Below are 27,180 nucleotides of genomic sequence, written 5' to 3' on the forward strand. Positions count from 1 at the left end.
ACATGCCTTGGAGCTCCTGAGCGAAAAAGGGAAGAGATGCTGAGAGCCCCTGGGTTTTATGCCCTCTCTGGCTTTGAACTTCCTGGGGCACAGGAAGAGTAATCTGATTGGTTGCTGTCAGAGGTCATAGCTAGCTTTGTAGGCTGTGTGCTAAGCTTGGTTGAAACTTGCTGGATGATGCAACGAAGGGCAATTGAACGGCCTGAAGGATCTTTGTTATGTAGAATAGACTGGCCCAGGCCTTAATGGCCCATTAACAAAGGTAAGAGGGCTGAGTTTCTGCCTCTCTGAGTTTCGATTTCTCTTTTAGGGGAAATATTCTGCCTTTTTAGTATATCCTAAAATATTTCATTATTCTAGGAGAGAGGTGGGTTTTAACTTCCAACAACTGCAACCATCATAAATATGAGCCAACTGCCAAGCGTCCAAAGTTTGATTATACAGTTGTGGTTCATAAACAAACAAGGTAGGGAACGTTGCAGGTCCCATCCCTGAGGGAAATACACCTGGTGGGACCCAAAAGAAGGGCCTTCTCTGTGGTGGCTCCCTCTTTCTGGAACATCATCCCCCCGCCCTCCAGAGATTAGAATGGCCCCCACTCTAATACTCTTCCAGGAGGCACCGAAGACCTGGTTTTGCCAGTGGGCCTGGGGAACCCAGAGCAGGATGGAGCCCATGAAATGGCTCGTGTGATCTGCTGTCATTGGGGCAGCGAGGGTGGGGAATTGGGGGGCAATTTTTTTCAGATTTTGTTCTATTGTACTTTATTATTTGATTCCTTTTGTTAGTTTTTATTATTTTCTTTTCTTTTTTGTAGATAAGTCAATGGTCAAAGATAGGGCACACCAACTTGACCAGAGACTGACCTTTCTATGACCTATTACTGACCTTTTCTCTGTTCTATTACTGAGCTCTTTCTGCTACATTGAAAGTCTAAGGTTTTTTCCCCTCAGATTCTGAGCTGTGCTATTTTAGAACAAAGATCTTTCCTCAGGAAACATACTGTCAACGATATGCTTAAATTCATCCACCTGCACGTTTCTTAGCTTATTGTATTAGCCAATTACTGCACTTTTACTATGCTGTAAAACCTGGGGTAAATCAATCATTGGGCTTGTATATCTAAGCACATTGCTTCATTTAAAGTATAATAAAGTACAGTGAACTGAGGAAAGGAGGAACTTCTGAACGCAAAAACCATGTGTATGTGTCCTTCATTACAACATCTCTTTGCAACAGTTTTTAAATTCTGTAAGCCGACTTGAGTCGCCATGGGCGAATAATAGGCAGCAATATAAATTCAACAAATAAATAAACAAACATACCAGTCAGGGGCTTACAAAGAAAAGGAGGAGGTCTCCACTGGATATTGCAGATACAGAGTCTCTATCAGAGTATCCCAGAGGCAGTGAACGGAAATAAGTGGTGTTACTTCAGACTCCAGTGTGCTCAGAAATGAGAAAGAAATGGACAGAGCACACAACTGGTTACCACACCACCTTTGTGTTTAAGGACGGAGCATGCCACTGCTACCGCACAACCTGTTTAAGGGACTCGACGGCTGCACATGTTCCCTGCAAGAGAGAGGAGATATTAAAGAGAAAAGATCCATATCTGGCCTGCAAAACCCCACGAGGCCACCAGGGGGCAGCCAACAGCTTGGATAGGCTCTCTTAACTGGCGCCCTCAAGTGGATCCGGAGGAGTGGAAGAAGACGTGGGTACGCCGGCTAAAAGGGTTCCCGCTACCACGCCCATCATCCCCAGCCAACCCTTTCTCCTTAAGGCTATTCCCCTGGTCCGGATTCCAGCTCGTCTTAGGGCCGCCACCCACTCCCCCAACCGCTTGGACTCCAAATCCCATCATTCCCATCCAACTGGCACCATGGAGGGAGCCAAGGAGGCTCCGAAGAGAGAGGAGTCTCATTCAGCGGAGTGGCAGCAGCGAAGGAAAATGCTTTCCCGGCCGCTTGCCGGCTCACCCGCCTCCTCTGGAGGGGCGAACGAGGCCCTCTCCGGCCCCCGAAGTCGCGCCCTTCTCTTTCCCAGGCTCAGGGTCGCAGTCCTTACCGGGCAAGGTACCGTTGTCCCCCCGGCTGTTTCTCCGCTTGGCCGCACCGCTCCTCAGGCCGCCATGACAGCCGCCGTGCCCAAACGGGCGCCGCTCGCAGGTGCGTCCGACGGTCCGTTCGTCCCCCGTCCCGACCGCAAACTGCTCCTCCGACAAAAACGTTCCGCCCAAACAGAAGTAGTCTGAGGGGAGCAAACCGCCTTTTGAGAGGGGCTGGCCTCCCATGACGCACTTTGCTTGGACCCTCACTTTAACCCTTTTAATAATAACAACAATAATAACAGCAACAACAACAATAATGATAATAATCGTACCTCTTAAGAAAATACTAGGATGCTGACAGCAACCCATATCAACCGTTAGCATCAGTCAATTATATTAGTGACACATTTTTAAATGTTCAGTTGACTGAGTTTCATGTTTAATGATAACAATAATAATAATGTCCAATCACACTTGCCCAATAAAGAATTCTATTCTATAATAATAATACTTCAATGTTTCTCAGCTTTGGCAAGATGAAGATGGGCAGACTCCAACTCCCAGAATTCCCCAGCCAGCATGCTGAATTATTGTTCTTCCTTATTTATTAGTTGCCAAGGCTGAGAAACGCTGCTCTAGGGATCTGTCTGTGAAGTGGTTGGAAGCCAAGTTTGACTCAAAGGAGACTTTATTTTGACAAGAATAAGGAAGCCTAATTCAGCATGTTGGCTGGGGAATTCTGGGAGTTGAAGTCCGCCCATCTTCAATTTGCCAAAGTTTAGAAACACTGAAATAGCTTGTTTAGCTGCCAGTCTCACCACAGAGATTCTGGTTCCTGTACAAAGATGTACCCAGCTATTATTTGTTTGTTTGTTTGTTTGTCAAACATGTACAAGATAACAAGTATAAGTATGAACATAAACAAGAACAAAGGAAGTAAATACAGATAAACGGGGACAGTAGGCACGCCGGTGGGCTTATGCACGTCCCCTTTAAGGACCTCTTAGGGATGAGGTTGAGGCTGTAACAACAAATCGAGTTTGGAGCAGTTTACCTTGATATGGTATTGGTTGTTTGCCCGTGTATTATTGTGATTGAGGCTGAAGAAGTCGTTGACAGGCAAGATGTAAAAGCAGACAATTTCGTGATCGATTGTCCAGGCCCAAAATTTTGACATAAAGAATTCTATTGTGAGTGGAGGAATGGATAACTTTTCTCGTGAAAAAGTTTTTTAACCCAACTGCAATTGCAGGAACTGGGTATGTCTTGTTTAATGAAAAGAAGGACTAGCGGGTGACATGATACCAGTTTTCCAATACTTTAAGGGATTGCCACAAAGAAGGGGGGAGGGTTCATTCTATTCTCCAAATCACCTGAAGGCAGGACAAGAAGCAATGGATGGAGACTAACCAAGGAAAGAAGCAACCTGGAATTAAGGAAAAATTTCATGACAATTAAACAATTAGTCAATTGGAACAAGTTGCTTCCAGAGGTTGTGGATGCTCCATCACTGGAGGTTTTTAAGAAGAAATTGGAAAACCATTTGTCTGAAATGGTGTATAGGATTTCCTGCCTGAGTAGAGTGTCGGACTAGAAAACTTTCAAGTTTCCTTCCAACTCTGTGATTCTGTTTTATAACAGTCAGATAACATAAACCTGAGTTTGGGGGGCAAAACTGTTCCCAAGGAAAGTGTTGCAGACAAACTCCTTCCTAGATCTCCCAAAGATACAGGTAGTCCTCTTTTAACAACCGGTTGTTAAGCAACCATTCAAAGTTGTGACAGATCTTGCCAGATGTACTTATGAACTGGTTCCAAAGTTCCAACAGCCACACCCCTCCCCTTCACAGTCATATTGGTTGGACTAGAAGACCTCCAAGGTCCCTTCCAGGTCTATTCTGATTGATAGATTGATTGATTGATATGATTACATTTTGGGCACCTGGCCACCAGCTCATATTTATTTGCAGAATTCCATGGTCACGATTTTTGGTTTTTACTTCCAGTTCCTGGCAAAAATTCCCATTGAAGAAAAGGGATTCACTTAATGACACAGCATTCACTTAATGACTGTGGCATTGACTTAAGCAACACTTCAAAAATGCTCCTAAAATAAGGCATGCCATGACCATCACAACTTGGAACCTTAATTCCAGACTCAGTTACATCAGCATTGAGGATTACCTATATAGAAAGTGAGGGGCAAATGCATTGAAATTTACAGATTCTATTACTTTATAATAAAAATAACATTGCCAGCATGACTTGATCTCTTAGTGTAATCTACCTCAAAGGGTTGACTGGACCATGGACTATTTGCTATTTGGGTTTGCTATCTAATTTACAATTCTTCCTGTCCTCCCTGCATTTCTTTGCAATATTTTATCAATGTATAATTGGTGCCACCTGCAAACTTGCTAGTTTTCTGTTTATTCCTTAGACCAAATTGTTCATAATTTAACAAAACTACTTATTTCATCCAGCATCTCACTGTTGGCAATTAGGCAGCCTTATACATTTTAATTTTAAAAATAAATAAACAAACCTCTGCATTCCAGAACATTAGCTGTTTTTAACTTTTAATTAACTTCTGTAGCAGCTAAGAATATTATGACATTTAGGGCTTCTCAGGTAAACAGGCTAGATTCTTTTGGCTCTTGCAAAACAGCAGCAGTGGGTAAAAATTCATCACCATTGATCTGTCTCTTGGAGCTGACATTAGAAATATTTGATTTTTGATGGCTCCCCAAAATATCTGCTTTTTGATGGCTCCCTGAAGTTCTTGACAATTATTTGTTCATGTAGAGATGGGTAAAACCAGCAGGAGGCTGCTAAAGCTATTTTCCTAAATTCTGTTATGCCTTGTTGTGACATTAAGTTTTCATTTGTTTGTTCCTCTCTCTTTTTTTTGGTCAAATGTTGCCGTTTTAATAATAAAGAACAGGAGCAACTACTTCGAAGTTGGTGGAAATTACTACCAGGAAATTAATTAAGTGAACAAACCATGGATAAGTTAATTATGGGTAAAACATATTAAAGAAATGCAGCCCCAGCTAACAATTTTATTGTTAAAACAGATCACTGTTTTTATACGGCAATTTTTTAAAGGTTAACCACATTTATTTATTTATTTATTAAATTTATATACTGCTCATTTCACCAGAGGTGACTGGTGTACAGACATTGAATAAAATCCAGGATAAACAATAAATGAGGATCTTAAAATTTTAAAAATTTAATTAAATAGCCACACATCCCAGTTACCTGTTGATAAAGGTGATGCAATAGTTTACCTATTAAGCTCTAAGACCACTTAGCAGCTTTATTTTGCTAATATTTGGGTGGGTGGGTAGATGGGTACCTGGAATTTTTTGATTTTTTTTTCCTTTTTCTGTTTTCATATGGACCCAGGGTATCAAAACTAGAATATTGAGTTATAATTGTTAGGTAAATGAATAAACCCAGCCACCCCTTTAGAGGGGGGGGAAAGTTTTTGTTTTTTTAAGAAGTGGAAAAGTGAAAAGAATGGGGGGAAATTTCAAGGGGGCACACATGGAGTTTTCCAACTGGAGTTACCCCAACAACAATGGGGTCCAAACTTGGCAACTTTTATGAGGTGTGGACTTCAATTCCCAGAATTCCCCAGCCAGCATTGGCTGGGGAATTCTGGGAGTCGACGTCAACAGGTCTTAAAGTTGCCAAAGTTGGACACCCCAGCACTAAAGCCTTCATTAATAACCACGAAGTAACGTATGTCTGGCCCACGTGAGAACAGAAAACCCCGCTGCTCCTGCCTCCCCCTACTCTTGAACGCCAGGGGGCGCTCCGCCGCAGCACTTCCCACAGCCACGGCGTTTCCCACTGCGGGCAAGACTTCGGCTTTTAGAGAAGATTGTCCCGCGGCGACACCCGTCTCCACAGCTGCCCGCGGTTGCTGCGAAAGCGGGAGGGAGGAGGCGCGCGTCCCTTCCATAGCGACCGGAGGGGCGTCGCCGCCGCCAAGCCTCTCCTCGCCCTCTGATTGGCCCTCGCTGCTGCCCGTCGTCACTCGCGGGCGGCGATTGGCCGGCGCGGGCGTATCCTTCCCCGGGTGGTTGGTTCAGCTGGACAGTGGCGGGCGCAGGGGAGTCCGGGCCGGCGAGCTCTGCCTTTTCGCCTCTCTCCCCTCGGCCAGGCCTGCCAGGGGCGCCCAGCGGGACCATGTCGAGCCAGGAAGAAGAGGAGGAAGAGCAGCAGCGGGCCAAGGAGATCCTGAGGGGCTTCAAACTGTATCCGGCCTGTCTGGGATGCGCGCGAGGGAGCGGGGCGGTGGCGGCAACGGGGAAATACGGTAATGCGGCGGGGGGCGGATTTTTGGGGAGGGAGCGTGAGAGGAAGAAATACGGTAACGTTCTATCTATTCCGGGGGGCTGCCTTGGGTGGCTTGCGCGCTTATTTGGTTACTTACGGTACTTCGGAGGGGCAGAGAGCGCATTTTAGAGGCGCTCGACGGTAAATACGGTACCAGAGTGATGAGCAATGGGAGGGTCATTTGGGGGCAGCTCTCTTGGGGAGGTGGGGGAGTGTCTTGAGCTGCCTGGGACCCCAATACTGGTAAGTCCTCGGCTTAACGGTTCATTTAGTGACCGTCTATGGGGGAAAAAGTGACTTATGGCTTACTTTTCACATCGAGGCGAGCGTTGCAGCATCCTGGATTCAAAATTCAAAGGTTTGGTCACTGCTTCATACTTATGACTGTGGCAGCGTCCTGCTCAAGGGTCACGGGATCCCCTTTTTGCAACCAGCAAAGTCAGGGGGGGGGGAAAGCAGGATTCACTTAATGACTGTTGTGATGGACTCGACGACCGTGGGGATTCAATTAACGACGGTGGCAAGAAAGGTGGGGAAACGGCCAGGCTCGCATAGCAAATTCTCACTTAATGGAAAGTTTGGGCTCAGGTGTCATAAGTCGAGGACGGCCTGTATGGGCTGGGATTCTTCCCCGCTCCCCTTCCAACTCTCCTGGGTGAATGAATAATTTTGTGGCACTGCATAGAGCTAATCCTCGACTTAACGACCCCAATTGAGCCCCTGAATTTCTGCTGCTAAAGCGAGACGGTTGTCGAGTGACTTTTGCGCCATTTGTGCGACCTTTCTTGGCCGCCGCTGTTAAGTGAATCGCTGCACTGGTGAAGCTAGTGAGTTGGTTAAGAGAATCTGGCTTCCGCATGGACTTTGTCGGGAGGTCACAAAAGCAGATAATGTGACACACACACCCCAGGGACACCGCAACCGTCATAAAAGCGAGTCCGTGTTTCTGACCCAACCAGGTTCTCAAAGAGCAAACACAGACAAAGGCAGCAGCCCTCACCTTTTAAGGTTTATTAACGAGTGAGAAGCAGATTAAAGGCTGCTTTCTACTAATTAGCTCCTACAAGAGCCTTGCCAAGTTGTTTGTCAATGCTGCCGAAAACTCAAGAGATAAGAACTAATTTACCAGATACTCCAAACACGAACTAAAATGCCCAGAAGTTGAGTTTCAGAGCTTCTTTGCTGTTTGCAAAGAAGGCTTTTCCAAACCTGGCTTTTATCCTCTTGAAGGAGGGGCTATTACCTTGCAGCCTTACTCCCGAGTCGCCCGTGCTGCTGTAATTGTTCTTTCCTCCAAGTAATCCTTCGTGCATGTGCACTTGGCACAGGCTCCTCGGGGAACTCCTCATTGCTGCTGCCATCCCCCACAATCTCTGAAGGCATCAGTCCACTCCCTGATGGTCCTATCCCCTCATCAGAGTCCTCACTCTCCTCAGCCATCTTCACCTGCTGCCGCTAAGCACAACAGTTGGTTGCTGAGCATCTGAACTTTGATCACATGATTGTGGGGATGCTGCGACGGTCGTAAGTGTGAAACATGTGAAAAGACAGTCGTAAGTGTGAAAAGCGGTCATAAGTCGCTTTTCAGTGCTATTGTAACTTCGAGCAGTCGTTAAATGAAATGTTGCAAGTTGAGGATTCCAATGTTTCATGGTATCGGGTGAAGACTGCACCTATCTTGCCTTAAACTTGATGTTAGTTTGGATTTTAATAGAAGAGATGAAGGTGTTATTTTTCTGTTTTGTGGGTTAATATATTGTCTGAGCCCAGCAGGCGTGGTGGCGTCATACTCCTCGAATTATGACCACAGTTGAGTGTATGATTTGTGTTGCTAATTTGCGAGCTTTGCTTCAATTTTACACAATCTTTCTTGCCGCAGTTGTGAATGAATAATCAATTAAGTTAGTAACTCGGTTGTTCAGTGAATCTGGCTTCCTGCTTCTCAGAAGTTTGCAAAAGTGGATCACATTTATGACTGCAACTGTCATAAATAAATTGTCAGGGCTCTGGCATTCACCCCCATTCAAATCATGAGTCCCCAGCCGCATCTTTCAGAGTTAAAAAGATTTATTAGGAGTGAACATGCCGGGGCTACCTGGGTGTAGCTAACTCTGAGACGCATCATTCATTTCCCCCTTGACCCTGGTCTTCCCCCACCCCCTGGGTGTATATTCTCCCATGGGACACATCGATAGCCAAGAGTCATCCATCATGCTCTCCAATAATAAACTTGTGCGCCGGAAGCTTCAGGGCGCCTAGAAATTATGATAATTTAGGAATGCACTCCCTTTCTGATGGCAACTCTAAAAGACTAGAGAAATATTTTGTGTTGACATAAGTGGCAGTTGCCAAGCATCCGGATTTTGGTCACATGACTTTGGGGACATTCGTTGTAAGTGCAAAACAGTCATAAATCACTTTTTTTTCCCGCGCCGTTGTAACTTAAAAGACAAATCCCATGCGACTCCTGAGGCTCGACTCGCGTAAGATCCTCCTCCCAGTAGCAAATGCTCTTCCACCTTCTCCCTCGTGGCAAGGAGAGTCTTGCATCCCCCCCTCCAGACAAGGTCAAAAGCGTATTTTTTTTTTTTAATCTCGCAAATGCGCCTCCCGCTTCGCACGTTGCAAGCAGACAAAATGCAGGCTCGCAACAGAACGGGATGGCGGGTGGTGTTGACATACAGAGCATGCTAGCTTAAGGAAGGCTGCAACCCGACGTTGAGGTCTCATTTGGGAGAAAAGTTAAATCTCCCAAGAGCGGCCCTGTATTTCCATGACGGATAGGAACAGCGGCCCCCGTTGCCAGGAATACCGAAGTCGGAGTTGAACTTTTGCGCTTTGTTTTGCTGCCTTGATCCACCAAGGCAGCCTCGGTGTTCAAGGGAGTAACTCAAGAGTTGGGCAGCCGTATAGATTTTCTTAAAATAAATTTTAAAAAAAATGATTCCAACTCGAACAGGAGATCCAATATTTTTGGTATAAATCCCGTAATGGCTGTTCGAAGAACTGTCAAAGATCAGTTGCAAAAAAATCGCCCGGTTTTGACGAAAAGCTTGTTTTCTCTTGCCCGGTGATATTCATGCCCAGAGTGCTCTTTTGATATCCAGGTTTGGGAAAATAAAGAGTAATTCTTAGAGTAATTCTTCTGCAAAAGTAAAGATGGCTTGAGGACAGTTAAATGGAGGCATTCGGGATTTTAAGCCCACCCTCCTTTCTCAAATCTTAGTCCGGGGAATTATCTTTCTGCACAGTCCAGACCTCAGACCCCTCGCTCCGTTTTATTTAAGCAGTAATTCTTCTGCATTCCAGCCACAGTTTGTGCTCCAGCGGCTCCTCGGAAGAGGTGGCAGTTTTATTTTCCAATATGTGGGATTGTTTCCTTGCTTGTTTGTTGGAACGTTGGCTGGGTATGAAGACAGATGCTTCCCTAAATAGCCTTTCTCTTTATAGCCTGGCTTAATCTTGGTGTTCTTTTAGGCTCACAAAGGGATCTTCGGTTGTTTTTAAAGTGGCGTCGATGTGCAAGTAATCCTCAAACTTGCGACCAGAAGCGTGCCCCACATGTACACTGCTGGGGTGAGGAATTGCGTTCAGTGAGTTTTGCCCCCGTGTTACGACCTTTCTTGCCAACCTTTCTTGTGAAGTGAATCGTGGGCCCACCCTCGTGGAGTTAGTGAATCGGGCTTCCCTGTCGGCTTTGCTTGTCAGAAAGTCATAAAAGGGGATCGCAGGACCCAGGGATCTTGCAACCGTCATAAATATGAACCAGCTGCCAGGCGTCTTGACTTTTGATCACCTGACCATGGGGGTGCTGCAACGGTTGTAAGCCTGGAAAATGTCACTTTTTTCGGTGCCGTTGTAACTTTGAACAGTCACTAAATGAACTGTTGTAAGTTGAGGTCAATCTACCTATCTATCTATATCTACCTACCTACCTACGTACCTACCATATCTATCTGCCTGCCTGTCTGTCTACTGTATCTACTTACCTACCTATCTACGTCTACCATATCTACCTACCTACCTATCTATATATTTATCTATCTACCCTGTCTGTCTGTCTGTCTGTCTGTCTCTCTCTCTCTACCATATCTATTTACCTACCTACCTACCTATTTATCTATCTATGCTATCTATCTACCTTATCTGTCTCTCAAATCTATCTATCTATCTATCTATCTATCTATCTGCCTGCCTGTCTACCGTATGTACCTACTTACCTATCTACATCTATCTACCATATCTATTTATCAACCTATCTATACCTATCTACCTACATCTATCTACCCTATTTCTTTCTTTCTTTCTATCTATCTATCTATCTATCTATCTATCTATCTATCTATCTATCTATCTATCTATCATATGTATCTGCCTGCCTGTCTACCGTATCTACCTACTTACCTATCTACATCTATCTACCATATCTATTTATCAACCTATCTACCTATCTATACCTATCTACCTACATCTATCTACCGTATCTATCTACCTACCTACCTATATCTACCTGCCTACATACCTATCTATCTATCTACCATATCTATCTGCCTTCCTGCCTACCTGTCTACGGTATCTACCTACCTACCGTGTCTGTCTGTCTGTCTATCTATCTATCTCTACCTACCTACCTACCTACCAGGGTAGGACCAGGGGAGACAGGACAGCATCTTCCAATATTTGAGGGGCTGCCACAGAGAGGAGGAGGAAGGGGGTCAAGCTATTTTCTAAAGCACCTGAAGGCCAGACAAGAAATAATGGATGGAAACTGAACAAGGAGAGATTCAACCTGGAAATAAGGAGAGATTTTCTGACAGGGAGAACAATCAACCCATGGAACAGAAGTTGCCCTCGGAAGTCGTGGGAGCGCCATCACTTGAGACTTTCAAGAAGAGATTGGACTGCCATCGGTCAGAAATGGTGTAGGGTCTCCCGCTTGGGCGGGGGGATGACCTATAAGGCGCCTTCCGATTATCTGCTAGCTATCTAGCTATCTAGCTATCTATCTAATCTCTATATCTATCTATCTATCTATCTATCTATCTATCTATCTATCTATCTATCTATCTATCTACTTACTGTATCTCCCTACCTACTTACCATATCTATCATCTTCCTAACCATATGCTATATAGTATGGAAGGATCTAATGCTCTCTCTTTATATAGCAATATACATACATATACCGGTACACATACATACATATAAACACACACACACACCGCCCAGAGTTATCTTGTAGGGGAGATGGACAGCATAGAAATTTAATAATAAATGAATATATAAGGCTGGTTTAAAAATTGTTGTAATCGAACGCTTCCAAATGTTATCTGCAAGACCCGTGTAACTGTTTAAAAGTTCTTCTTCCTTGTCCAATGGGGAACCTTGGAAGGCAGTTTCCAAAGGAAATGGACGCAGCCATCCAGTTTTGGCTCTCAGATTCTGCACCAGAGGCTAAAGTGCGGTTGCAGAACCTTTTGTGGGTGGCAGCCCATCCACAAAAAGGATGAAGAAGGATCAAGGAGGCGTAAAGAAGATTATAACCTTGAGATCAGGAGCTAGGAAGAGGGGGGAGGCGCAGGCTAAAATAGTTCACCGCAACTGTACCACATAATAAGCTTGGCTACGGCTCAACACCAGCATTTGGAACATCAGGCCAACAAGGTGTGCACAGCACAGAACTTGGTTATTTTCTCTTCTTCCTAGGAGGTAGCCATGTTGGCTTGTGAAGAAAAGAAAAACCAGCATTGGGCAGTGCTGTGGGTTTGAATCTTTCGGAGGGGAAATTGAGAATACCCTTGGTTGTTTTACAGATAGTCCTCGACTTAGGACCACAACCGAGCCCAAAATTTCTGTTGTTCAGCAAGACATTTGTTAAGCACACCTTCCCCCCATTTGACGGCATTTTGTGCCCCCGCTGTTAAGTGAATCACACTGCGGTTGATAAGTTCGTACCTTGGTCATTAAGCGAATCTGGTGCTGCCCCCATTGACTTCGCTTGTGAGAAGGTTACAAAAGGGGATGACATAACACACACGCACACACACCCAGGGACACCGCCACCATCATAAGTACAAGCCGGTTGGCAAGCGTCTGAATGTTGATCCCACGATTGCGGGGAAGCTGCAAAGGTCGTAACTCTGAAAAACGGTCAAAAGCCACTGTTTTCCAGTGCCGTTGCAACAGTCACTGAGCGAACTGTTGTAAGTCGAGGACTCGCTGTATTTCTCTCCACCTTCCTAGCCCCCACCCAAAAAAAGGAGTTGCTAAGATTACAGACGTTTACCCTGTCTTGATGTAGCTGCCTCTGTGCGATTTCGGTATTTTGAAATACCTCTAAAAATACTGTACTTTGAAATACCGTATTTTTCGGAGTATAAGACGCACTTTTTCCCACCCCCAAAAGCAGGTGGAAGCGTCTGTGCGTCTTATACGTCGAATGTTGCCGAAGCCCCACCCATCTGTCAGCCCCCACCTCTGCCTCCCAGTCATTTGCCTGCCTGTAGCAAACAGCCAGTTTCAACTTCAGCACAGCCTGATTAGCACAAGCAGCTGATCGTTGGTTGGATCAGCCTCCTGACGATCAGCTGTTTCAAGCTTCAGGGATCGCTATCGCCTATTGCTGCCTCCATGTGCCCCATTTTCAGCCTCTGCGCACTTCATTTTCACATAACAGATAATCAGAGTTGGAAGAAACCTTGTAGGTCATTTAGTCCAACCCCCCCGCCCAAGCGGGAGACCCTACACCATTTCTGACAAATGGCAGCCCAATCTCTTCTTGAAAGTCTCAAGTGATGGCGCTCCCATAACTTCCAAGGGCAACTTCTGTTCTATGGGTTGATAGTTCTCCCTGTCAGAAAGTTTCTCCTTATTTCCAGGTTGAATCTCTCCTTGTTCAGTTTCCATCCATTATTCCTTGTCGGGCCTTCAGGGGCTTTGGAGAATAGCTTAATCCCTTCCTCCTCTCTGTGGCAGCCCCCCAAATATTGGAAGATGCTCTCCTGTCTCCCCTGGTTCTTCTCTTCCCTAGACTAGCCAGGCCCAGTTCCTGCAACCGTTCTTCATAGGTTTTAGCCTCCAGTCCCCTAATCCTCCTGGTTGCTCTTCTCTGCACTTTTTCTGGAGTCTCAACATCTTTTTTATAATATGGTGACCAAAACTGGATGCAGTACTCTAGGTGTGGCCTCACTAAGGCTTTATAGAGTGGTATTCACTTGATCTCAATTGTATCCCTCTGTTAATACAATTTAGATTGCGTTGGCTTTTTTGGCTGCTGCTGCACATGGCTGGCTCCTATTTAGTTGGTTGTCCACTAAGACTCCAAGACCCCTCTCCCAGTTCCTGCTATTGAGCCTGGTTTCCCCCAGTCTATATGTGTCCTTTTGGTTTTTCTTGCCTAAGTGTAGGACTTTACTTTTCTCTACGTTGAATTTCACTTTTGGCCTCCGCATGTCATTTTTGGCCTCTGTGCACCCTGTTTTCCACCCATTCCGATCCCCGTCACAGGCCAAAAATGGGGCGACAGAGGCAGCAATAGGCGTGAGGTTCTTTGCCCCATTTTAACAACCTTTCTTTCCAACGGTTGTTAAGTGAATCTGGCTTCCGCATTGACTTCGCTTGTCAGATGGTCGCAAAGGGGGATCGGGTGAGGCCCAGGATCCTGCGACCATCGTAAATAGGAGTCCTTTACCAAGCGTCTGAATTTTTTTTCCATTTTTTTTTAAATTTCAATCTGCATATGCAGAACAATACATTAATAGCGTGGCTTCAATATATCATACATTTTAGTGTAGGCAAAATTAATATCAATCGTATCTCTCAATGCATATATTTCACATTAATTCATAATCCTTCAATGCTTATTTTCAACCTTTCAAAACTCTCTCCAAATGCCTACCACCATATCAGTTAAACATACCTCGTAATTCCATTATTCAATTTTCTCCCTGCTTTTATTTTATTTTTTAAAATAAAAAATTCTCATTTAGCAAGCAGTGTGGTTCCAGGTTTCAAATCTCAATACAAACATGACCATAGTTACCTATTCATTATTCTGTTTAGTTTCATATTGCATCATCCTTATTATTGTTAAATATTAAACTTATCTAGTTCCAATTCATGTTATACTAATACATTCTCATCTTATTTTACAATATTATCTAAAATTCTCATCTCATTTCTATTATTTATTTCTCATATTACTTTTGTCATTTTATCAATCCTTTTCTGTAAATATAATTATCCCCTCTGGTTAATAATTCGAGCTAACCACCTTCATCCTACCTTAATATCAATCCCCCCATCTAGTATATAACACAAATATATATATTTTTCTCAGATTCCGCATTATATTTTCTCAAACACCTTATGAATTATCTATACATTACAAAACTATTTTCAATATATTCTTATACATCACAACATATTACCTTGCGGAATCTCCTTCCTTATCCTTTTTTTTTCACCCATTATCTCTCACTCTTTGGACAATATACTTTCTTTTCATCCTTGTTTGTTTCCTATTCCTCTTTGTTTTCTGGTCCTTTCTCTTAATTCCCTTTTTTCGCATTCTTATTCCCCTCCATTTCTCATTCCAGTTATTAAACTTTTCTCTCTCCTTCTTTTGATTTTTCTTTTGCCCTTCCTTTTTCTACTTTTTCCCTTTCCCTTTATCCATTCTCCAAACCATTCTCCCTTTTATCATCCCATCAGACCACAAATTTTGAATTCTAATTCCTTTCCCCCCCTGCTTAAATAATTGTCCATTTTGTCCTTCAATGTTGGCTTCTTCTTATTTTCTTTTTTTTTTAATTTTTATTAGTTTTTAAAAATAAACATAAACAAACAAAACATAAAAACATCAAGCTATCTTCCATACGTGTACATACAGTGTGCCGGTTGGTTTACAAATTGTTTTGTGCTTCCATTTCATAGTCTTCAATTACAATTACATTGCGTATAATCTCATATTTTCAGTTAAAAATTAAGTACCTTGGTATCATTATTAATCAATCATTTGACTATACTTTAATTCATTCATGTTTTAAAAGATAATCATAATTTACTTAGTTTATTTTATAACAGTTCATATTATCATCCGAAATCTATCCTAAAATCATTTTGTAGATATAATAAGAAAGAAGTACATTTTTGTACATTTATTATTTTCTAAAAGTCTACATATTTCATTACTGTATTTTATTATCTAACCATTGATAGAAAAGATCCCAAATTTTATAAAATTGTTTATCCTCTTGTTCTCTAATTTCAAATGTCAATCTACTCATTTCAGCATATTCCAAAATTTTCTTGAAGATTTCCTCCTGTGATGGTATTTTCTCATTTTTCCAGTTTTTATCAAATACAATCCTAGCCGCTGTCAACACGTTTACAATCAGGTATTTCAAGTCTTTACTATATATTTCAGGTAAAATTCCCAATAAATATATCTCTGGTTTCAAATCTATATGTTTTTTTGTCATTTTTTCCAACCACGTGTGGATTTTAGTCCAGTATTTTTTAGCATCTGCACAAGTCCACCATATGTGGTAATATGAGCCGGGTGTCTGATGACATTTCCAAAAATTTTCGGATTTATTCTTGAATATTCTTGCTATTCTTGTCGGGGGGAAATGCAACCTGTAAAACATCTTATACAAATTTTCTTTATATGCTGTTGACATTGTCATTTTATAATTTTGAGACCACAAGTTTTGCCATTTCTCTAGATCGATCCCATATCCAAAATTCTTCCCCCAAGCAATCATAGTTTCTTTAACTTGTTCTTCTTCTAATTTAATTTCTAATAAATATCCATACAGTTTTTTAATCACCTTTTCATCAGTACCTGTCAAAATCTTATCTAAATCAGTCAATTTATCATAGAAACCTTCCATTTTAGAATCTTTATCACACCTTGAATGTATTTGCGCATATGAAAACCAATTCATCTTTATTCCTCTAGTTTTTGTATAGATTTGAGTTCACCCTTTTCATTCAATATTTCACCATATCTAACTGTTTGTTCCTTTTTGTATATTATAGGATAAGAAAATGCTTCAATAGTCGATAGCCAGACTGGAATTTTCAAATAACATTGTCTTTTAATTTACTCCCAGTTTAACCACAGAGACTCCCGTATATAATGTCTTCTAAAATACCCCTGTGTTGGCTTCTTCTTTATAGAACTCCTCCCCCCGGTTTATTGTGTTCTTGTGTATGCTGACTCACCATTTCTAATTTTCTATCGTAATTGTACATTTCAAGTTTAATTTTTATCATGTCCCTTATATCAAGTGTCTGAATTTTGATCACGTGATCGTGGGGATGCTGCAAGAATCGTAAGCGTGAAAAACAGCCGTAAGTCGCTTTTTTTCAGGGTCGTTGTAACTTTGAAGGGTCACTAGATGAACTGTTGTATATCGAGGACTACCTGTATACAGATAGACCTTGACTTCCAATCGTTTGTTTAGTAACTGTTCACAGTCACCTTTCATTACCCAATTAACATCATCATGAGTAGTAACAGTGAGCTTTATAAATGTTATTTAGATCAGGGGTCCTCAGGGACCACCAAACTCACCATTTTAAATCCCGCGGACCAGAGACCCTGGGAAAATCCCAAAAATGTCTACAGGAAAATTCCCCACCCCATTTTCCTACCAATCGAACGTTCTTTATTTGGGATCGCAGGATATCGTCTCCAGCTCCGTTCTCAGAGGGAGGGAGGGAGAGAGAGAGAGAGAGAGAGAGAGAGAGAGAGAGAGACTTTTGGCTTCATTCAAGGAAAGCAGCAGAAGCCGCAGAAGTCTTTCTTTCTCTCCCCCAAACTTCGCCAGAAAGGAGTCTTTGCCGGCGCAGCCTCTTGGAGCAGGAGGCCTTGCAGGGTCCCAAAGACTCCTTTCTGGCGGAGTTTGCGGGAGAGAAAGAAAGACTTTGGCTGCTTTCCTCGCATGCAGCCAAAAGCAGAAGAAGAAAGAAGCAGAAAGAAGCAGCCCAGTGGCCAGGCCAGGCGCGTGGTGCACGTAAGGCAAGTTCCCCCCCCCCTCTGCCCTTTCCCCCTTCCCCTCACTATCTCCTGTTGTGTGCAGTGCAAGCGATGCAAGCTTTGTGTTCCCACGGGCCATGTGGGCAGCACAGCCTTGTGTTCCCTCGCAGCCTGGATTAATTGCTTTAGGGATGACATTTCTCTGTGGATCACCCAGTTTTTCTCGCGGACCACCAGTGGTCCCTGGCCCACCGGTCGGCAACCACTGATCTAGATGGATAATAAAATGCTTGGAAGAAAACCATCAAGTTCTTCATATGTTTTAGTCTCCAGGCCTTTAATCCTCCTGACAGTGAGAACAACAATTCATCAGTGGAGCCACACTGGGAGTTTTTAAGAAGAGATTGGACAATCTTTTGTCCGAAATGGTATTATTGCCTGAGGAGGGGGTTAGACTGTAAGACCTCCAAGTTCCCTTCCAACTTTTATTCTATTCATGTTCTATTCTATTTTACTCTATTCGTGTTCTCTATTCTATTAATTCTGTTCTATTCATGTTCTATTCATTTTCTCATATTCTAATCTAATCTGATTTTATAACTTGTTATCCTTATGGCTGGCTGAGGAATTCTGGGAGTCCACAAGCCTTAAAGTTGCCAAATTTGGGATTCATTTAACAACTTATTAGTGCTACTAACTTAATATCTGCAGTGATTCACCTAACAAATCTGGTAAAGCTCACTTAACAATTGTCTCACTTAGCAACAGAAATTTTTGGCTCAGTTGTGGTCTTAAGTTGAGGACTAGCTGTATGGATGTCAATATGCCTGCCAATAATTTCTCACATAGTAGTTAATGTAAGAGAGAGTAATGGAGCTGTAGTAGGATGGCACTTTTTTTTTTTTAAAGTGAAATGCTTGGGAATCTCTGCAGGGTTTTCCTTCTTTAAACAAACACCGTTTTTCTTTGAAATGAAAAAGATCCAGCTAAATCCGAATTCAAAGCCAGGGTGAGAAAAGAGAAGAGCGCGCAGGAAGTCTGCATTTTTAATCTGTCCGAAGTCTGCCTTGAAAGTGCCCCGCCAAGTGCTTCAGAGTCGGTTCTTTCTGCTTGGTAATAAATCGGATAAAGGCATTTCCCCAAATATCAGCCCAAACTGGATTAAGCTGCCAATTTCTCATCTCAAGGGCAAACCTGCAGTTTCTCACTCGGGCTGTTTTGCAAAAAATAAAAATAAAAAATTTAAGGCCACCCAGGAGATGCCAAGTTTTGTGAAGGTGAAAAATAGGGGCGATATCTCAGGGTTGATGGATTTTATACAGTGGGGAAGTGGGAGTTTAGAACTTTTGGCTTCCTGGTGGACAGGATGGAATATTAAGATAGATTTTTATTCATGCATTCAATTCATGCTAGGATGCCGTGCAGCCAGCCCACAACTGAATATCTCTTTTATTGAAACCCTTAGCTGTTTTGGTAGATATTCTCAGTCATCCAGGTCATGGTTGTCCCAAAGGTGCTTTTTCAGGGGGAAACTGGGTTTTCCTGTTGTTGTTTTTTGTCTCATCCAACAAGCTTCTTCAGCTCTGACGGGACAATGGGGAATGGAAGGATTTATATTCCTCACAGAGCTGGTCATTTGCAACCTTCTAGAGAGACGTTGAGGCCACTCGGAGGTTTAGCTGTCTCGTCAGGGTCACCTGACTAGTGCAAATGGTGGCTGTAGTCTGTAATTTTTCCTCTGGAAATCCATTCCTACTTCCACACCATTTAAAGGGTGTCCATCCCAAATTGTATAGCTAAAAGTCTGTAGAGATTCTCAGTCATCCAGATCATGGTTGTCCCAAAAGTGCTTTTTCAGGAGGCAACAAACCTCCAGGTGACCTCAGTGACTCTCTAAAAAGGATGCAAATGACCAACTGTCTGCAAGGAATATAAATCCTTCCATTCCTCGCTATTTGAGTCTAAGTCTACCTGGAGGGAAGTAAGCAGTGGGGTGCCACAAGGTTCCTTCTTAGGCCCACGAATCTTTAATATCTTCATTAACAACTTGGATGAGGGAATAGAAGGGGAACTTACCAAATTTGCAGATGATACTAAGCTGGCAGGAATAGCTAACACCCAAGAAGATAGGCTCAAGATCCTGAGGGATCTTGACAGACTAGAACACTGGGCCGTATCTAACAAAATGAAATTCAACATAGAGAAAAGTAAAGTCCTACACTTAGGGAAGAAAACCCCAAAGGACACATATAATAGACGGGGTGAAACCAGGCTCAATAGCGGGAACTGTGAGGGGGATCTTGGAGTCTTAGTGGACAACCGGCTAAATAGGAGCCAGCTGTGTGCAGCAGCAGCCAAAAAAGCCAATGCAATCCTAAATTGCATTAACAGAGGGATACAATCAAGATCAAGGGAGGTACTAATACCACTCACTAAAGCCTTAGTAAGGCCACACCTAGAGTCCTGCATCCACATTACAAAAAAGATGTTGAGACTCTAGAAAAAGTGCAGAGAAGAGCAACCAGGATGATGAGGGGACTGGAGGCTCAAAGATACAATGAACGGTTACAGGAACTGGGCCTGGCTAGTCTAGGGAAGAGAAGGACCAGGGGAGACAAGAGAGCAGCCTTCCAATATTTGAGGGGCTGCCCCAGAGAGGAGGAGGAGGGGGTCAAGCTATTCTCCAAGGCACCCAAACGCCAGACAAGGAATAATGGATGGAAACTGAACAAGGAGAGATTCAACCTGGAAATAAGGAGAAACTTTCTGACACGGAGAACAATCAACCCATGGAACAGAAGTTGCCCTCGGAAGTTGTGTAAGTGTCATCACTTGAGACCTTCAAGAAGAGATTGGACTCCCATCTGTCAGAAATGCCGTAGAGTCTCCCGCTTGGCTGGAGGGGTTGGACTAGATGACCTACAAGATCCCTTCCAACTCTGATTATCTGTTGTCTGTTATTCTGTCAGAGCTGAAGAAGCTTCTTGGATGACAGGTGAAACGTCTTCAAAAGAAAAAAAACAAGGAAGTCCAGTCGCCTCTGGAAAAAAGCATCTTGGGGATCTTAGCTGGTTTGTTTTTGTCACCTGACCCGACCAGGTTATCTCTTTTTTTACTAACTACGAAGATCTTCCGGCTTGTTCTTTTGGGGGTTTTTTTTGCTTCCGTTCCATGGTATTGCTTATTTCTCTTATTGCTGAGGAGTAAAATTGGCTCGGTCCTCGACACTTAGGACAACCCAAGTTGGAGCCCCGAACTTCCACTGCTAAGCGAGACCGTTGTTAAGCGAGCTCCTTACGATCTTTCTTGCCACGATTGTTATCTGAATCATTGCGGTCGGTAAGTGGGGAGCCCAGTGTGTTCAGTCAATCCGGCTTCCATTGACAGAAGGTCGCAAAAGGGAATCCAGTGTCCCTGGGACATTGCTGCCGTCATAAATACGAGTCAGTTGGCTCACATGATTGTGGGGATGCTGCAACGGCCATAAGTGTGAAAAACGATCATTTGTTGGTGCTGTTGTAACTTTGAGCGGTCACTAAACGAATCGTTGTAAGTCAAGGACTGCTTGTACTTCTTTTACTGAATTTTTTTTTTTTTTTTGCTCTTTTGTCTCTTCATCCAGCTCCCTTTTCCCTAGATAGGAAGATCTTCCAACTTGCTCTTTTTTTTCCCCTTCCACTCCACGGTTATAATGCTTATTTCTCTCGTTGCTGAAAAGTAAAATTTGCTCGGTCCTTGATTAGTGGCAAAGTCAGACATCCATTTTGCAGAGCTGAAGTTTGCAGTGTGCTGCCCCATTGCACCGTTTTTCCTAACTCGTCGCTGTTAAAACTGAGATTAGGTGACGAGATGTAGGGTAAGTTTTAAAAGCCAGCTGGTTCTGGTGTCGAAAAGTCGCTTGTTACGTTTCTCAAGGGCATGTTGAGAAGTGATTGGCCTGTTTTGGGACTTCTACATCTGTTTTGAGTCAGGGCGAAGCAGAAGGAAGTAACGGTAACGAGTAACATCTGTAAACTTGACTTTCCTCCCTGGAACAATGGTTAGCCAGATGGTGCGCGTGTCAGCACTAGCGCGTAAGACTTATATACCGCTTTATAGCGCTTCGCAGCCTTCTCTAAGCGGTTTACAGAGCCAGCCTCTTGCCCCCAACAATCTGGGTCCTCCTTTTACTGACCTCAGAAGGATGAAAGCCTGAGTCAACCTTGAGCTGGTGAGGATCAAACTGCTGGCAGTGGGCAGAATTTGTCTGTAACGCTGCAGTTCTAACCACTGCGCCACCACTGCTCGGTGATGCACTTCAGTGGATTTTATAGTCCTTCTCTTTGCAATATTCCTGCTCTTTCGAGTAGTATTTTTCACAGATGAGTGAAAGCAAAACTTTGACCTCCTTAGATTGTAATATCTCTGCCTGTCCGTCTACAGCTGGCCAATACAGGCTATGTCATGCATTAGAAATAAAGATTTACTTCCGTGTTTTCAAACCTTGGACACTTTGAAGATGTGTGGATTTCAACTCCTCCAATTCTCCACTTCATCAAAACTGCTTGCTTGCCACCGCCGGAGCCAAGAGCTGCCTCCTGTTCTCTTCCCATCTCAAAGTTGGAAGGAAACCCCCTGAAATTGTCACAATTACGGCTGTCCCAGCAGACGGTCTCGCTGATGTGTCATCTCACTCCAGCCAGATCAGGTGAGTTTCCGCCAAGCGGCAACCCAGCTGGAATGGCCAGAGACGTATTTTCAGACCAGCTGGATCCCCGTGCTTTTCTACGAAACTATGTGGTCAGTTTTTGGGGAGGAGAATAAGGGGGGAAAAAATTCTGCCTCTGCCTACCAGCATCCATCAGTATTCATCTGGCTAGCATCCTCTCAGTGTGTGAGAGAGTTGAGGGCTTTTTGGAAACTGAAACGGTGTTTGCTGTGTGAGCGAGGAGGAGACACAGCAAGGCGCCTGGACATGGCTTAGCTAAACTGCAGTTGGAACAGATTTCTTTTCAGGTGAGGAGTGAAAGAGTTGAGGGCTGTTTGGAAACTGAAACAGTATTTGCTGTGTGAGCAAGAAAGGAGACAGCAAGGAGCCTGAGCGTGGCTTAGCTCAGCTGTTCTGTACTAAAGCTGCTTGATGCTCTAAAATCGAAACTCCTCTCCTCTGCTTGTGTTTTGCATTTGGAACAGATTTCTTTTCAGGTGGGGAGCGGAAGTAGAACTCCTTAGCATCAGAGCACGTTAATAATAATAATAATAATAATAATAATAATAATAATAATAATAGGAAATACTAATGATCTGATGGTCATTTCAAAAAATCCTTTCTTCGTGAGCACCTAGAAGCCAAGAGGAACATATGTGCCAAATTTCAAATTTGTAGGCTTTACGGTTCTGGAGATTTCGTGATGATGCTTGAGGGGTATTTTGCTTTTATATATATATAGATAACGGATGATCTGGTGCAAAGCTCAGTCGGGACAGAGAGGATGAAATCCAGCAAGGGAGGAATGAAGGGGAGAAAAAAAGTTATGCAGGGAAATGCAGAAGAGAGATTTCTTGCAACGTCAAGAAGGGGAATATTTTTTTTTCACGACCTGCTTTTCTGAGAAATCATCAAGAAATCGGAAGGGAGGAAATCCACGGCTCACAGCCATTCGTGTGAAGTGACAGCAGCACTGTAAAAAAATGTGGCTCACGACCGTTTTTCACACTTATGTCTGTTTGCAGCATCCCCGCAGTCGTGTGATCCAAATCCAGGGGATTGGCAACTGACTCGTATTTATGACGGTCGGAGTGTCCCGGGATCACATGATCCCCTTTTGCGACCTTCTGACAAGCCAAGTTCAACGGGGAAGCCAGGTTCCTTTAACAGCCAGGCCACTCACTTATCAATGGCCGTGATCCAGTTAACAATCGTGGCAAGAAAGGGTTGTAAAACGGGTCCCCTTCACAAAGGTCTCCCCGAACAACAGAGATTTGGGGCTCCCTTACGGTTGCAAGTCGGGGGTTACCTGTCATGACAAAACCAACAGATGAATAATGCCGGGATGAGAATGCAGCGTGTCATCGGTGACTTTCCTGCCACTAAAGCGGATTGTGTAGAACCGCTTTGCGGGCTGCGGGGTTGTGCGGAAGGGATGGAGAACGTCGAGCCAGCATTCAATCCCCCGTGGTACTTTGTCAGCAAATTTTAGCTCGTTCCTTTGTTGGCTTTCATGCCCTGTCCCGGCCTCGCTCCTCCCTGATCTGAATTCTAATTTGGCTCCTTCGATGCGCCAATTTGGCTTGTGACAGCTCTCAAAATTAACTCTGAAACGCAAAAAAAAAAAGCTCCCAACTGCGCTCTTCTGCTTTATTCAAATCCAGAATTCTGCAGAGACTTGATTGAAGATCCAAATTTTTAAGGTAAAACAGGAGTCCGCCATTGTATATAAGGTACCCCGTTTTCCCGAAAATATAACCCACTCTAAAAGTAAGTCCTAGTTTGATTTTTACACATGTGCCCAATAGAATAGAATATACTCCAATTCTGTATAACAGACTAACAGAGTTGGAAGGACCTTGGAGGTCTTCTAGTCCAACCCACTGCCTAGACAGGAAACCTTGCACCACCACTTCAGACAAATTCAACACTTTTTAAAAAAACTTCCAGTATTGGAGCATTCACAACTTCTGGAGGCAAATTGTTCCACCGATTAATTGTTCTCACTGTCAGGAAATTTCTCCTTAAAGTTGCTTCTCTCCTTGATTAGTTTCCACCCATTGCTTCTTGTCCTGCAATATAAGCCCTACCCCCCCAAATAAGCCCTAATTAAGATCCCACCCACTCCAGAGCGCACAGGTAAAAATTAAGCTAGGGTGGGGATGTGGGGGTGGAGCTGCCCTACTACTTACCTTTGGACAGGTGTAACCGGGCCTCGCACACCCCAATACCTGCCTTGCTGGCCCATTTCTTCTGCAGCCTGCAAGGCTGGCAAGGCTTTCCTGAAGGCCTCTGGAGCTGAGAACAAAGCTCTGGATCGATCCAAAGCTCTTGTTTTCGGCTGCAGAGGCCTTCGGGGAAGCCTTGCCAGCCACAGAAGAAGTACCTGAAGGGCCTCTTGACAGCGAAAAGGAGGCCGGGGGCAGCGCACGCAAGTGAGGTTAGTCAGTGGATGACATCCCCCGAAAATAAGACCTGGTGCCTGCCTTTGATGACAAAAAATATATAAGATAGGGTCTTATTTTTGGAGAAACACGTCCTCGGCTTACAACCATAATGGAGCCCCAAATTTCTCCTGCTAAGCGAGACACAAAAAGATCTTCAGTTTTTTTTTAAAAAAAGTGACATCGTCATAGAGGTAATCCTCGAGTTACGGCCACAGTTGAACCCGACGTTTACATTGCTGAGTGAGGATTTTGTTAGGTGAGTTCCGCCCCGCCGTACGACCTTTCCTTGCCGCAGGTATTTGGTGAATGCCTGCTGTCGTTAAGTGACTCACAGGGTTGTTAAGTTAATCCAGATTCTCCCGCTAACTTTGCTCATTGGAAGTTCACAAAAGCGGATGAGGGTGACACTGCAACTGTCATAAATACGAGTCAGTCACTGAGTGTCTGAATTTCGTTCACAGGAATGGTCGCAAGTGTGAAAAACGGTCCTAAGTCTCTCTTTTTTCCCTGTGCCGTTGTAACTTCGAACAGCCACCAAATGAACGGTTATACCTCATAAACTATACATATGAAGGACTCCCTGTATAGTTTTGTAATATTCTGGTTTAGCAGGGGAAGCGGCCCTGCTCGATAGCTAAGAAAGAGAATAATTCACAACTGAAGGAAACAAATCTGGTTTCCCACTGCACCAATTTGGTGTTTTTCCCTACTGGGAAAACACAGATCCTTAGAGGCCAGGATACACGCATGTCATACCGTTGCCATGATATTAGTATGCTCCTAGCAGGCTGTTATGGCTTCTGGCGCAGAGGAAGCGTTTCTACCGTCTTTCTACGAAAATAAGACCCGGTTTAATATTAATTTTTGCTCCAAAAGAAGCATTAGGGCTTATTTTCTGGTTAGGTCTTCTTTTCTGAGAAATAAATGCACCTGTCTGGCAGACAATCTTAACTGGGGCTTATTTTGGGGGTAGCACTTATATTACAAGCATTCAATCCAACTATTTACAAAGTCTGGACTACTGTTACTATTAACCTTCTCATCCCTCTTTATCACCCACCCCCTTCCACTTGTGACTATATGACTGTAACCTTGTCACTTGTTCCTTACGATTTATATTGACTGTTTCCTAATATGATTTGATTGCTTATTGTACCCTTTGACTATTATTAAGTGTTGTACCTGATGATTCTTGACTCTTGACAAATGTATCTTTTATGTACACTGAGAGCATTTGCACCAAGACAAGTTCCTTGTGTGTCCAATCACACTTGGCCAATAAAGAATTCTATTCTATTCTATTCTATTCTATTCTATTCTATTCTATTCTTCATCCAATTTCTATTCTACTCTATTTCATTTTATTCTATTCTCTCCTCTACATTCTATTCTATTCTATTCTATTCTATTCTATTCTTCATCCAATTTCTATTCTACTCTATTTCATTCTATTCTATTCTATCCTACATTCTATTCTATTTCTATTCCATTCCATTCCATTCTATTCTATATCCAATATCTATCCTATCCTATCCTATCCTGAAAAATCTTGGTAGGGCTTATTTTCCAATTGGGCCTTATTTATAGGGTAAATATCCAGCTGTTTCAGGAGATTTTGTACAGGTGGTCCTCGCCGTACAACCACAACAGAGCCCAACATTTCTGTTGCTCAGCGAGACAGTTTGTCTAAGTTGAGTTTTGGCTCATTTTACGACCTTTCTTACCACCACTGTGGTGGGAATCGCCGAAGCTGTTAAGTTGGTACCGCGGTTGTTAAGCGAATCTGACTTCCTCATTTCCTCAGAAGGTTGCAAACACCGATCCCATGATCACTAATGGGGCAAAACTCACTTAACAACTGTCTCACTTAGCAACAGAAATGTTGGGTGCAGTGATGGCCGTAAGTCTGTCTCACATAGCAACAGAAATTTTGGGCGCAGTGATGGCCGTAAGTCGAGGACACCCTGTAGTTACACTACTGGAGTCCAACAAGATCACCATGAAAGTCACTAAGCTACCCTTGAAGATACTATCGCTCTGCGATGTCGTGTGCTGGTCGTCCTCAACTTACAACCACAAGGGAGCCCCAAATTTCTGTTGTTGAGTGAGACAGTTGTTAAGTAAGTTTTGCTCTGTTTTACGACGTTAAGCAAATCAGTGCCATTGATAAGTTAGTCAGGTGGCCATTAAGTGAATCTGGCTTCCCCATTGACTTTGCTTGTCGGAAGGTCGCAATAGGGGATCACATGAGCCCCGGGGATGCTGAGACCGTCATAAAGGCGAGTCAGTTGCCAACCATCTGAATTTTGCTCACGTGGCCAAGGGGATGCCGTGATAGTCCTAAGTCACGTTTTTTCACTGCCGTTCTAACTTCAAACGGTCCCTAAACGAACTGCCGTAAACCGAGGACTTCCTGTATAGAAAGAAATCTGAAAATAAATATGTCAATTCAACAGGGCTTACACACACAACGATAGATTTCTCATTTAACAACAGAAATGTTGGGCTCCCTTGTGGTCGCAAGTCGAAGACGACCTACAAAGTGGGAGTGTGTTCAAGGGTAGCCCAGCGACATTTTGCGGTGTGTCTCATTGGGATCCAGTAGTGACACTAAAGGTCGCCCTCGACTTACGACCCCAAAGGAGCCCAACATTTCTG

General features: G+C 43.5%; 2 protein-coding genes across 4 annotated transcripts in view; one reads left to right on the forward strand and one right to left on the reverse strand.

Moving 5' to 3' along the window:
• Window positions 1–2,151, reverse strand: part of COPS7B (COP9 signalosome subunit 7B) — a 34,391-nt gene extending 32,240 nt beyond the window's left edge. For all 3 annotated transcript variants that reach the window (XM_087933664.1, XM_087933666.1, XM_087933665.1), the window contains exons 1-2: window positions 2,070–2,151; window positions 1,326–1,574 (exon numbers count right to left, since the gene is read on the reverse strand). The gene's annotated coding sequence lies outside the window, so the exon portion shown is untranslated. The remainder of the gene's footprint in view (window positions 1–1,325; window positions 1,575–2,069) is intronic.
• A 3,804-nt stretch (window positions 2,152–5,955) lies between these two features.
• The window catches only part of PDE6D (phosphodiesterase 6D), a 44,890-nt gene continuing 23,665 nt past the window's right edge, over window positions 5,956–27,180 (forward strand). Inside the window, exon 1 of the mRNA XM_026721006.2 lies at window positions 5,956–6,319. Within this exon, the coding sequence (XP_026576791.1) occupies window positions 6,252–6,319 (68 nt within the window). The 5' untranslated portion in view covers window positions 5,956–6,251. The remainder of the gene's footprint in view (window positions 6,320–27,180) is intronic.

Source organism: Pseudonaja textilis, chromosome 4 (genome assembly GCF_049901715.1).
Source record: "Pseudonaja textilis isolate UNSWEBS1 chromosome 4, rPseTex1.2, whole genome shotgun sequence".
NCBI lineage: Eukaryota > Metazoa > Chordata > Lepidosauria > Squamata > Elapidae > Pseudonaja > Pseudonaja textilis.